Below are 13,865 nucleotides of genomic sequence, written 5' to 3'. Positions count from 1 at the left end.
CACAAAGAGAAGATAGGAGGACCGATGGAGAAAACATAATCTTTCAGGATTATATCGATAGGAATGACGCCGAGCTCAGGAAGCTACACGCCATCATGCACATGGCGACGAGTGCGGGCCCGGATATCGAGGAAACCATGAGAATACCGTTCACCAACCGAATCGCCGGAGTAAGATTAAGCACTATAGAAAATATTAAATTCCCCAAATATTCGGGAAGTTCAGACTCTAAAGCCTATATTCGAGCCTTCAGACTTGCAATATCGAGGGTGCATCTAAACGACGATGAGAAGGAGGCAAGATACTATCGATTCTTCGAAGAGAACTTTACCGGTTCCGACCAAGAATGGTTCGCGGGCTTATAAGAAAACTCGATTGACAACTTCACGCAGTTGGGATCTGCCTTCTTTAAACAGTACTCAGTGTTCATTGAAACAAGAGCGACCGAAGCTGATCTTTGGAATCTCAAGAAAGCTCCCTTCGAACCATTGAGAGCTTATATAAATAAATTTAGAGGGATCAAAGCAAAGATCGCGAATCTAAACGACGGAGTAGTCCTGGCAGCCCGGAAAAATAGCGCATGCTTCTCTTCCAAATTTAGGGAGGAAATGACAGTCAGAACCCGGATTTCGTTAGATGACGCATTTTTGCGACCTACGAAGAGGTCGTCGCCACGCTAAAAGAACAGTTCTTGGCAAGCAAAAATAACGCCAACAAAAAGACTCAGACAACCAAAGAACAATCCAGCCGGGGGCAACATTCCTACGCTATAGACAATTCGACGCAGAATAAATCATCGACTTTCGACCTAATTAAGTATTGCACTTTCCACAAACAAAATGGACACTCGGCCGAAGAATGTCGTGCAGCTCTTCGCAATAAGGATCAAAACAAGAAAGGTGACAAAAGTTGTAAAGAAGAAGAACTGCCGTCAACACCGAAAAGCAACAAAAAATCAAAAAGGTCCTCGAACAAAAGAGTCCTCGCCTCAGCCTGCTCTTAAGAAATGAGTCGAAATGATATGATGGAGGAAAGAACACCGAGATCGATATTGTGAGGCATCCACAACAAATGATACGACATGAGGAGACATCATAATTACAATCCAAATCCCTGGACATCAAGACGAACCCAGCCTCACACAGGAAAACCAACTTAACAGAACTAAGCTAGCAAACAAGGTCAGAAGATTCCTGGAACAGTTGGAACTCACTAACTTCAAAAAAAAAAAAAAAGACAGCATGCGCCAATATAACCACAAAATTTATGGGGGCAAGGACACTACCAACCGGTACTAACCAAGAAATGGTACTTTCCTGCAATCAACAAAAATCAGACTGTACGACGCATCAACTTTATCTATGTGGGATCAAAATTCTGTAACTCCGTAAACTCGATCAAGGCCCATCAGCGAAGAGCCCAAAATTACTTTGGAACTCGAGAACCCTTATCAGGCCCGCGAAACCGCAGACCTCAATCAGCCTTACGATGACGTTCTCGTCATACGACTTGATGTCGGTGGATGCAAACTCTCCCGGATCATGATTGATACCGGCAGTTCGGCCGATGTCCTTTTCTACGACGCCTTCAAAAGAATGGGGTTCACCAACTCATCGGATTCGCCGGAGAAACGACATACTCCCTAAGATCAATCGAGCTGGCGGTCACCGCCGGAGATGTAAGAAAGATCGTAATTCATCGTGATAGATCGCCCGGCTCCATTTAACGCCATCCTCGGAAGACCCTGACTATACATCATGAAAGCAGTACTGTCGACCTACCACAATTACCTTAAGTTTCCAACCCCGAAAGGCATGTAAACCATCCGAGATAGTCAGAAAAGTTCCCGAACCTGTTATATCGCAAGCTTCAAGGACATCGAGTCGCAACCTTAGTCGAGATCGATACCTCAAAACAGACCTCCCAGAATCGTACGAACAGCAGTACACAAACAAAGCCCAAACGACGTTATACCTAGGGGAAATAATCGCGGGATAGAAGCCAACCCAAAACAGATCGATGCACTCATCGGGATGGCCTCTCCCAAAAACAAGCGAGAAGTACAAAGGTTGATCGGGAGGGTCGCAGCACTCGATAGGTTCATATCCCGCTCAACGGACAAGTGCTTACCTTTCTACGATATCTTGCGGGGGAACAAAAGATTCGAGTGGTCGGACGAATGCGAAGACGCATTCAAACAACGAAAGCATTATCTGGCGACTCCTCCAGTCCTCGCAAAACCCGTGGAAGGGGAACCTTTATTCCTATACATAGCAGTATCGGCAACAGCCGTTAGCGGCGTCCTGATTTGGGAAGAACGTGGAGAACAGAAACCCATCTTCTCATTAAGAAAACCATTGCTATATGCCGAAACACAGTATCCTCTGATGGAAAAATAGCATACGCAGTCGTAACATCAGCACGGAAGCTGCGGCCATATTTTCAATCCCACACCATCGTCATCCTCACGACTTTCCCCATCCGAACTATCTTGCATAGTCCAAGCCAGTCGGAAAGGCTAGCCAAATGGGCCGTCGAACTCAGCGAGTACGATATAGATTATTGTCTCAGGACGAGTGCGAAGTCTCAAGTACTCGCAGACTTCCTGGTGGAACTACCAACCAAAGCCATAACTAACAAAGAGTCTAACTCAACTTGGCTCCTTCACGTTGATGGATCGTCTTCTAAACAAGGATCTGGTATCAGCATCCGCCTGACATCGCCGACCGGAGAGATCCTCGAACAATCATTTAGATTGGAGTTCCACTCATCAAATAACGAGGCAGAATATGAGGTCCTTATTGCGGGATCACGATTAGCCCACGGTTTGAAAATACGAAACATCCATGCTTACTGCGACTCTCAACTAGTCGCAAGCAAGTATAGCGGAGAGTACGAATCCAGGGATGAAAGGATGGAAGCATACCTCAAACTAGTCCAGAATTTGTCCCAAGACTTTGATTTCTTCGCTCTCACTAGAATTCCTCGTTCCGAGAATACGCAAGCGGACGCTCTCGCAGCCCTGGCCTCGAGTTCGGATCCAGGACTTAACGGAAAATTACCCCCCGAGAAGTGGACAGCTCGAAAAATCCGAACCCAAGCCGCTCGTTATGTAACGGTCGACGGAGAAATTTACAAATGGAAATTCTCCAGGCCACTCATGACGTGTCTAGAAGGGGATAAGGCAAGAAAAGTAATGGAAGACGTTCACTCCGGTTCCTGCGGAAATCATTCCGGCGGCAGGTCACTCGCCGTAAAAATAAAATGCCATGGGTATTACTGGCCAACGATGATCGGTGATTGCGAAAAATTCACACGAAATGCGAAAAATGCCAGAGGCCCGCTCCGACAATTCGGCAACCTGCGGAAGAAATCTCCTCCATTACGTCACCGTACCCTTTCATGCGCTGGACTATGGATATCGTATGACCTCTTCACAATTCTAAACAAAAATGTTTCCTGCTGGTCCTCACAGATTTCTTTTCAAAATGGGTAGAGGCCGAATCATACGCAAGTATATAAGATGTCCAAGTCGAAAATTTCGTATGGAAAAACATTATCTGCAGACATGGAGTCCCGTACGAAATAGTAACAGATAACGGATCCCAGTTCATCTCTACTCGCTTTAAAGCATTTTGTGAAAAATGGAAGATACGATTAAATAAATCGACTCCCAGATATCCGCAATGCAACAGACAAGCAGAAACAATCAATAAGACTGTCCTCGACGGACTTAAAAAACGTTTGGATGAAAAGAAAGGAAGATGGGCGGAGGAACTCGAAGGAGTCCTCTGGTCACATCGCACGACTCCGAGGTGCGCAACGGGAGAAACGCCCTTCGCCCTCGTATACGGGACCGAATGCATGATTCCCGCAGAGGTCGAATTTCCCGGAATCAGTAGAAGGCTCCTACCAGAACGGGAAGAAATCAACAACGCCATGCTATTGGATAACCTCGATCTCGTCAATGAGCAACGAGTCCGGGCTCTGACCCGAATTTAAAACTATCAACACGCGGCCGCAAAATATCATAACTCCAACGTCCGGAATCACCGATTCAACATTGCCGAACGAAACGCAGGGAATTTAGGAGCAAACTGGGAAGGACCATACAAGATTATAAAAGTCGTCTGGCCCGGTTCCTACGAAATAGCCAACATGCAAGGTGTGAAAATTCCAAGAACTTGGAACATCATGCATCTCAACAAATACTATCACTAAAACATCGCAAGAACTACGAGATGGCTTGATCCCCGAAAAGAATTACTATATGAATCATGAAGATATTACCATATGTCGAACATGCTAATCTGGAATCATCTGAATAGAATGTGGGATAGCTTCTTCCTCATAACTCCTATGAGATATATTAAACTTTCTGGGGATAATATACTGATTAATGGTTTCAAATCAAGCTTCTTATATCTTGGTTCCTTCAGGTTTGATAAGAATCATGAAGATATTACCATATGTCTGAACATGGTAATCTAGAATCATCTGAATAGAAAGTAGGATAGCTTCTTCCTCATAACTCCTATGAGATTTATTCAACTTCCTGGAAATAATATACTGATTAATAGTTTCAAATCAAGCTTCTTACATCTTGGTTCCTTCTGGATTGATAAAAATCATGAAGATATTACCATATGTCAGAACAGGATAATCTGGAATCATCTGAATAGAAAGTGGGATAGCTTCTTCCTCATAACTCATATGAGATTTATTCAACTTCATGTGTATAATATACTGTCTAATTGTTCCAAATCAAGCTTCTTATATCTTGGTTCCTTCTAGTTTGATAAGAATGATGAAGATATTACCATATGTCCGAAAAGGGTAATCTGGAATCATCTGAATAGAAAGTGGGATAGCTTCTTCCTCATAACTCCTATGAGATTTATTTAACTTCCTGGTGATTCTATACTGATTAATGGTTTCAAATCAAGCTTCTTACATATTGGTTCCTTCTGGTTTGATAAGAAACATCAAGATATTGCATATGTCCGAACATGCTAATCTGGAATCTTCTGAATAGAAAGTGGGATAGCTTCTTCCTCATAACTCCTATGAGATTTATTTAACTTACTGGTCATTCTACACTGATTAATGGTTTCAAATCAAGTTTCTTACATCTTGGTTCCTTCTGGTTTTATAAGAATTATGAAAATAATACCATAAGAAACATCAAGATATTGCATATGTCCGAACATGCTAATCTGGAATCTTCTGAATAGAAAGTGGGATAGCTTCCTCCGCATAACTCATATGAGATTTATTCAACTTCCTGGGGATAATATACTGATTAATGGTTTCAAATCAGGCTTCTTACATCTTGGTTCGTCCTGGTTTTATAAGAATCCTAAAGATATTGCGATATGTCCGACCAGGATAATCTGGAATCATCTGAATAGAAAGTGGGATAACTTCTTCCTCATAACTCCTATGAGATTTAATTCAACTTCCTGGTAATTCTACACTTATTAATGGTTTCAAATCAAGCTTCTTAAATCATGGTTCATCCTGGTTTGAAAAGAATGATGAAGATATTTCCATATGTCCGAACATGCTAATCTGGAATCGATTGAATAGAAAGTGGGATAGCTTCTTCCTCATAACTCCTATGAGATTTTTTCAACTTCCTGGTGATTCTATACTGAGAAATGGTTTCAAATCAAGCTTCTTAGATCTTGGTTCCTTCTGGTTTATAAGAATCATGAAGATATTGACATATGTCAGAACAGGTTAATCTGGAATCATCTGAATAGAAAGTGGGATAGTTTCTTCCTCATAACTCCTATGAGATTTATTCAAATTCCTGGTCATTCTATTCTGATTACTGGTTTCAAATCAACCTTCTTCCATCTTGGTTCCTTCTCGGTTGATAAGAATCATGAAGATATTGCCATATGTCCGAACAGGCTAATTTGGAATCATCTGAATGGAATGTGGGATAATTTGTTCCACATAACTCCTATGAGATTTATTCAACTTCCTGCTCATTCTACACTTATTAATGGTTTCAAATTAAGCTTCTTATATCTTGGTTCATCCTGGTTTGATAAGAATCATGAAGATATTGTCATATGTCCGAACATGCTAATCTGGAATCATTTGAATAGAAAGTCGGATAAATTCTTCCTCATAACTCCTATGAGATTAATTCAACTTCCTGGTGATTCAATACTGATAAATGGTTTCAAATCAAGCTTCTTAGATCTTGGTTCCTTCTGGTTTATAAGAATCATGAAGATATTGCCATATGTCCGAACAATCTAATCTGGAATCATCTGAATAGAAAGTGGGATAGCTTCTTCCTCATAACTCCTATGAGATTTATTCAACTTCCTGGTCCTTCTATACTGATTACTGGTTTCAAATCAAGCTTCTTACATCTTGGTTCATCCTGGTTTGACAAGAATCATGAAGATATTGCCATATGTCCGAACAGGCTAATCTTGAATCATTTGAATAGAAAGTGGGATAACTTCTTCCTCATAACTCCTATGAGATTTATTCAACTTCCTGGTCATTCTATACTTATTAATGGTTTCAAATTAAGCTTCTTACATCTTGGTTCATCCTGGTTTGATAAGAATCATGAAGATATTACCATATGCCAAAGAGGCTTATCTGGAATCATCTGAATAGAAAGTGGGATATCTTCTTCCTCATAACTCCTATTAGATTTATTCAACTTCCTGGTTATTCTATACTGATTAATGGTTTCAATCAAGCTTTTTACATGTTTGTTCCTTCTGGTTTGATAAGAGTCATCAAGATATTGACATATGTTCGAACAAGCTAATCTGGAATTATCTGAATAGAAAGTGGGATATCTTCTTCCTCATAACTCCTATGAGATTTATTCAACTTCCTGGTAATTCTTACTGATTAATGATTTCAAATCAAGCTTCTTACATCTGGTTCATCCTGGTTTGATAAGAATCATCAAGATATTGCCATATGTCCGAACAAGCTAATCTGGAATCATCTGAATAGAAAGTGGGATAGCTTCTTCCTCTCAATACTATGAAATTTATTAATCTTCCTGGTCATTCTACACTGATTAATGATTTCAAATCAAGCGTCTTTCATCTTGGTTCATCCTGGTTTGATAAGAATCATCAAGATATTGCCATATGTCCGAACATGCTAATCTGGAATCATCTGAATAGAAAGTGGGATAGCTTCTTCCTCATAACTCCTATGAGATTTATTCAACTTCCTGGTTATTCTACACTGATTAATGGTTTCAAATCAAGCTTCTTAGATCTTGGTTCCTTCTGGTTTTATAAGAATCATGAAGATATTACATATGTCCAAACAGGCTAATCTGGAATCATCTTAATGAAAAGTGGGATAGCTTCTTCCTCATAACTCCTATGAGATTTATTCAACTTCCTGGAGTATAATACTGATTAATGGTTTCAAATCAAGCTTCTTACATCTTGGTTCCATCTGGTTTGATAAGAATCATGAAGATATTACCATATGTCGAACATGCTAATCTGGAATCATTTGAATAGAAAGTGGGATAGCTTCTTCCTCATAACTCCTATGAGATTTATTCAACTTCCTGTGGATAATATACTGATTAATGGTTCAAATCAAGCTTCTTACATCTTGGTTCATCCTGGTTTGATAAGAATCATGAAGATATTACCATATGTCCGAACAGGCTAATCTGGAATCATCTGAATAGAAAGTGGGATAGCTTCTTCCTCATAACTCCTATGAGATTTATTCAACTTCCTGGTCATTCTACACTGATTAATGTTTAAATCAAGCTTCTTCATCTTGGTTCCTTCTGGTTTGATAAGAATCATGAAGATATTGCCATATGTCCGAACAGGCTAATCTGGAATCATCTTAATGAAAAGTGGGATAGCTTTTTCCTCATAACTCCTATGAGATTTTTTCAACTTCCTGGTGATTCTATACTGATTAATGGTTTCAAATCAAGCTTCTTACATCTTGGTTCCTTCTGGTTCATAAGAATCATGAAGATAGACTATATGTCCGAACATGGGTAATCTGGAATCATCTGAATAGAAAGTGGGATAGCTTCTTCCTCATAACTCCAATGAGATTTATTCTACATCTTGGTTCTTTTCTGTTTGATAAGAATCATGAAGATATTGCCATATGTCCGAACAGGCTAATTGGAATCATCTGAATAGAAAGTGGGATAGCTTCTCCTCATAACTCCTATGAGATTTAATTCTGGTCATTCTTTAACTTATTATTGGTTTCAAATCAAGCTTCTTACATCTTGGTTCCTCTGGTTTGATAAGAATCATGAAGATATTGCTATGTCCGAACATGCTAATCTGGAATCAACTGAATGAAAGTGGGATAGCTTCTTCCTCATAACTCCTATGAGATTTATTCAACTTCCTGGTTATTCTATACTGATTATGGTTTCAAATCAAGCTTCTTACATCTTGTTCATCCTGGTTTGATAAGAATCATGAAGATATTGCCATATGTCCGAACAGGCTAATCTGGAATCATCTGAATAGAAAGTGGGATAGCTTCTTCCTCATAACTCCTATGAGATTTATTCAACTTCCTGGTGATTCTATACTGATTAATGGTTTCAAATCAAGCTTCTTACATCTTGGTTCCTTCTGGTTTGATAAGAATCATGAAGATATTGCCATATGTCCGAACATGCTAATCTGGAATCATCTGAATAGAAAGTGGGATAGCTTCTTCCTCATAACTCCAATGAGATTTATTCAACTTCCTGGTCATTCTATACTGATTAATGGTTGAAATCAAGCTTCTTACATCTTGGTTCATCCTGGGTTGATAAGAATCATGAAGATATTGCCATATGTCCGAACAGGCTAATCTGGAATCATCTGAATAGAAAGTGGGATAGCTTCTTCCTCATAACTCCTATGAGATTTAATTCTGGTCATTCTAAACTGATTAATGGTTTCAAATAAAGCTTCTTACATCTTGGTTCCTTCTGGTTTGATAAGAATCATCAAGATATTGCCATATGTCCGAACATGCTAATCTGGAATCATCTGAATGAAAGTGGGATAGCTTCTTCCTCATAACTCCTATGAGATTTATTCAACTTCTTGGGGATAATATACTGATTAATGGTTTCAAATAAAGCTTTTACATCTTGGTTCATCCTGGTTTGATAAGAATCATGAAGATATTTCCATATGTCCGAACAGGCTAATCTGGAATCATCTGAATAGAAAGTGGGATAGCTTCTTCCTCATAACTCCTATGAGATTTATTCAACTTCCTGGTGATTCTATACTGATTAATTGTTTCAAATCAAGCTTCTTACATCTTGTTCCTTCTGGTTTGATAAGAATCATGAAGATATTGCCATATGTCCGAACATGCTAATCTGGAATCATCTGAATAGAAAGTGGGATAGCTTCTTCCTCATAACTCCTATGAGATTTATTCAACTTCCTGGTCATTCTAACTACTGATTAATGGTTTGAAATCAAGCTTCTTACATCTTGGTTCATCCTGGTTTGATAAGAATCATGAAGATATTGCCATATGTCCGAACAAGCTAATCTGGAATCATCTGAATAGAAAGTGGGATAGCTTTTTCCACAACACTCCTATGAGATTTATTCAACTTCCTGGTCATTCTACACTGATTAATGGTTTCAAATCATTCTTACATCTTGGTTCATCCTGGTTTGATAAGAATCATGAAGATATTGCCATATGTCCGAACAGGCTAATCTGGAATCATCTGAATAGAAAGTGGGAATAGCTTCTTCTCATAACTCCTATGAGATTTATTCAACTTCCTGGTTATTCTATACTGATTAATGGTTTCAAATAAAGCTTCTTACATCTTGGTTCTTCTGGTTTGATAAGAATCATGAAGATATTGCCATATGTCCGAACAGCTAATCTGGAATCATCTGAATAGAAAGTGGGATATCTTCTTCCTCATAACTCCTATGAGATTTATTCAACTTCCTGGTAATTCTATACTGATTAATGGTTTCAAATCAAGCTTCTTACATCTTGGTTCATCCTGGTTTGATAAGAATCATGAAGATATTGCCATATGTCCGAACAGGCTAATCTGGAATCATCTGAATATAAAGTGGGATAGCTTCTTTCTCATAACTCCTATGAGATTTATTCAACTTCCTGGTCATTCTACACTGATTAATGGTTTCAAATCAAGCTTCTTACTTCTTGGTTCATCCTGGTTTGATAAGAATCATGAAGATATTGCCATATGTCCGAACATGCTAATCTGGAATCATCTGAATAGAAAGTGGGATAGCTTCTTCCTCATAACTCCTATGAGATTTATTCAACTTCCTGGTCATTCTACACTGATTAATGGTTAAATCAAGCTTCTTACATCTTGGTTCCTTCTGGTTTGATAAGAATCATGAAGATATTGCCATATGTCCGAACATGCTAATCTGGAATCATCTGAATGAAAAGTGGGATAGCTTCTTCCTCATAACTCCTATGAGATTTATTCAACTTCCTGGATTCTATACTGATTAATTGTTTCAAATCAAGCTTCTTACATCTTGGTTCCTTCTGGTTTGATAAGAATCATGAAGATATTGACCATATGTCCGAACAGGCTAATCTGGAATCATCTGAATAGAAAGTGGGATAGCTTCTTCCTCATAACTCCTATGAGATTTATTCAACTTCCTGGTATTCTATACTGATTAATGGTTTCAAATCAAGCTTCTTACATTTTGGTTCATCCTGGTTTGATAAGAATCATGAAGATATTACCATATGTCCGAACGGGTAATCTGGAATCATCTGAATAGAAAGTGGGATATCTTCTTCCTCATAACTCCTATGAGATTTATTCAACTTCCTGGTATTCTATACTGATTAATTTTTCAAATCAAGCTTCTTACATCTTGGTTCCTTCTGGTTTGATAAGAATCATGAAGATATTGCATATGTCCGAACAGGCTAATCTGGAATCATCTGAATAGAAAGTGGGATAGCTTCTTCCTCATAACTCCTATGAGATTTATTCAACTTCCTGGTTATTCTAACCGATTAATGGTTTCAAATCAAGCTTCTTACATCTTGGTTCCTTGTGGTTTGATAAGAATCATGAAGATATTGACATATGTCCGAACATGCTAATCTGGAATCATCTGAATAGAAAGTGGGATATCTTCTTCTTCATAACTCCTATGAGATTTATTCAACTTCCTGGTAATTCTATTACTGATTAATGGTTCAAATCAAGCTTCTTACATCTTGGTTCATCCTTTTGATAAGAATCATGAAGATATTGCCATATGTCCGAACATGCTAATCTGGGAAAGTTTCTTCCTCATAACTCCTATGAGATTTATAACTTCCTGGTCATTCTCACTGATTATTGGTTTCAAATCAAGCTTCTTACATCTTGGTTCATCCTGGTTTGATAAGAATCATGAAGATATTGACATATGTCCGAACAGGCTAATCTGGAATCATCTGAATAGAAAGTGGGATAGCTTCTTCCTCATAACTCCTATGAGATTTATTCAACTTCCTGGTCATTCTATACTGATTAATGGTTTCAAATAAAGCTTCTTACATCTTGGTTCATCCTGGTTTGATAAGAATCATGAAGATATTGCATATGTCCGAACAGGCTAATCTGGAATCATCTGAATAGAAAGTGGGATAGCTTCTTCCTCATAACTCCTATGAGATTTATTCAACTTCCTGGGTATAATATACTGATTAATGGTTTCAAATCAAGCTTCTTACATCTTGGTTCCTTCTGGTTTGATAAGAATCATGAAGATATTGCCATATGTCCGAACATGCTAATCTGGAATCATCTGAATAGAAAAGTGGGATAGCTTCTTCCTCATAACTCCTATGAGATTTATTCAACTTCCTGGGATTCTATACTGATTAATGGTTTCAAATCAAGCTTCTTACATCTTGGTTCCTCTGGTTGATAAGAATCATCAAGATATTGCCATATGTCCGAACAGGCTAATCTGGAATCATCTGAATAGAAAGTGGGATAGCTTCTTCCTCATAACTCCTATGAGATTTATTCAACTTCCTGGTTATTCTATACTGATTAATGGTTCAAATCAAGCTTCTTACATCTTGGTTCATCCTGGTTTGATAAGAATCATGAAGATATTGCCATATGTCCGAACAGGCTAATCTGGAATCATCTGAATAGAAAGTGGGATAGCTTCTTCCTCATAACTCCTATGAGATTTTAATTCTGGTCTTTCTAAACTATTAATGGTTTCAAATCAAGCTTCTTACATCTTGGTTCCTTCTGGTTTGATAAGAATCATGAAGATATTGCCATATGTCCGAACATGCTAATCTGGAATCATCTGAATGAAAAGTGGGATAGCTTCTTCCTCATAACTCCTATGAGATTTATTCAACTTCTTGGTTATATAACTGATTAATGGTTTCAAATCAAGCTTCTTACATCTTGGTTCATCCTGGTTTGATAAGAATCATGAAGATATTGCCATATGTCCGAACAGGCTAATCTGGAATCATCTGAATAGAAAGTGGGATAGCTTCTTCCTCATAACTCCTATGAGATTTATTCAACTTCCTGGATTCTATACTGATTAATGGTTTCAAATCAAGCTTCTTACACTTGGTTCCTTCTGGTTTGATAAGAATCATCAAGATATTGCCATATGTCCGAACAGGCTAATCTGGAATCAATGAATAGAAAGTGGGATAGCTTCTTCCTCATAACTCCTATGAGATTTATTCAACTTCTGGTCATTCATACTGATTAATGGTTTCAAATCAAGCTTCTTACATCTTGGTTCATCCTGGTTTGATAAGAATCATGAAGATATTGGCAATATGTCCGAACAGGCTAATCTGAATCATCTGAATAGAAAGTGGAATAGCTTCCTCATAACTCCTATGAGATTTATTCAACTTCCTGGGTATTCTATACTGATTAATGTTTCAAATCAAGCTTCTTACATCTTGGTTCATCTGGTTTGATAAGAATCATGAAGATATTGCCATATGTCCGAACAGGCTAATCTGGAATCATCTGAATAGAAAAGTGGGATAGCTTCTTCCTCATAAATCCTATGAGATTTATTCAACTTCCTGGTATAATATACTGATTAATGGTTTCAATCAAGCTTCTTACATCTGGTTCATCCTGGTTTGATAAGAATCATGAAGATATTACCAATGTCCGAACAGGGTAATCTGGAATCATCTGAATAGAAAGTGGGATAGCTTCTTCCTCATAACTCCTATGAGATTTATTCAACTTTCCTGGTTATTCTATACTGATTAATGGTTTCAAATCAAGCTTCTTACATCTTGGTTCCTTCTGGTTTGATAAGAATCATGAAGATATTGCCATATGTCCGAACAGGGTAATCTGGAATCATCTGAATAGAAAGTGGGATAGCTTCTTCCTCATAACTCCTATGAGATTTATTCAACTTCCTGGTAATTATATACTGATTAATGGTTTCAAATCAAGCTTCTTACATCTTGGTTCATCCTGGTTTGATAAGAATCATGAAGATATTGCCATATGTCCGAACAGGCTAATCTGGAATCATCTGAATAGAAAGTGGGATAGCTTCTTCCTCATAAATCCTATGAGATTTATTCAACTTCCTGGGTCATTCTACACTGATTAATGGTTTCAAATCAAGCTTCTTACATCTTGGTTCCTTCTGGTTTGATATGAATCATGAAGATATTGCCATATGTCCGAACATGCTAATCTGGAATCATCTGAATAGAAAGTGGGATAGCTTCTTCCTCATAACTCCTATGAGATTTATTTCAACTTCCTGGTCATTATATACTGATTAATGGTTTCAAATCAAGTTTCTTACATCTTGGTT

At 38.1% G+C, this 13,865-nt stretch overlaps 1 protein-coding gene across 1 annotated transcript; it reads left to right on the top strand.

Annotated features, from left to right (window-relative positions):
- The first annotated feature begins 2,033 nt into the window (after nt 1–2,033).
- Nucleotides 2,034–4,002, top strand: LOC108824963 (uncharacterized). The gene is made up of 3 exons (XM_018598320.2): nt 2,034–2,319; nt 2,379–3,423; nt 3,567–4,002. The coding sequence occupies exons 1-3, from the start codon at nt 2,034–2,036 to the stop codon at nt 4,000–4,002; spliced, it is 1,767 nt and encodes a 588-aa protein (XP_018453822.2).
- Nucleotides 4,003–13,865: the final 9,863 nt, after the last annotated feature.

The sequence above is a fragment of the Raphanus sativus genome, chromosome 7 (genome assembly GCF_000801105.2).
Source record: "Raphanus sativus cultivar WK10039 chromosome 7, ASM80110v3, whole genome shotgun sequence".
In the NCBI taxonomy this organism is placed as follows: Eukaryota; Viridiplantae; Streptophyta; class Magnoliopsida; order Brassicales; family Brassicaceae; genus Raphanus; species Raphanus sativus.
The sequence above is the reverse complement of the archived record's forward strand: the minus strand, read 5'-3'. Positions and strand labels throughout refer to the sequence as shown.

Excerpts from the sequence above, each read along its gene's own strand:
- LOC108824963 (XM_018598320.2), top strand. The coding sequence starts at position 2,034 with ATGGCCTCTCCCAAAAACAAGCGAGAAGTACAAAGGTTGATCGGGAGG. Across the intron at positions 2,320-2,378 it reads CGTCCTGATTTGGGAAGAAC|TATCCTCTGATGGAAAAATA; the intron begins GTGGAGAACAGA and ends GCCGAAACACAG. Across the intron at positions 3,424-3,566 it reads TGCGCTGGACTATGGATATC|ACATGGAGTCCCGTACGAAA; the intron begins GTATGACCTCTT and ends CATTATCTGCAG.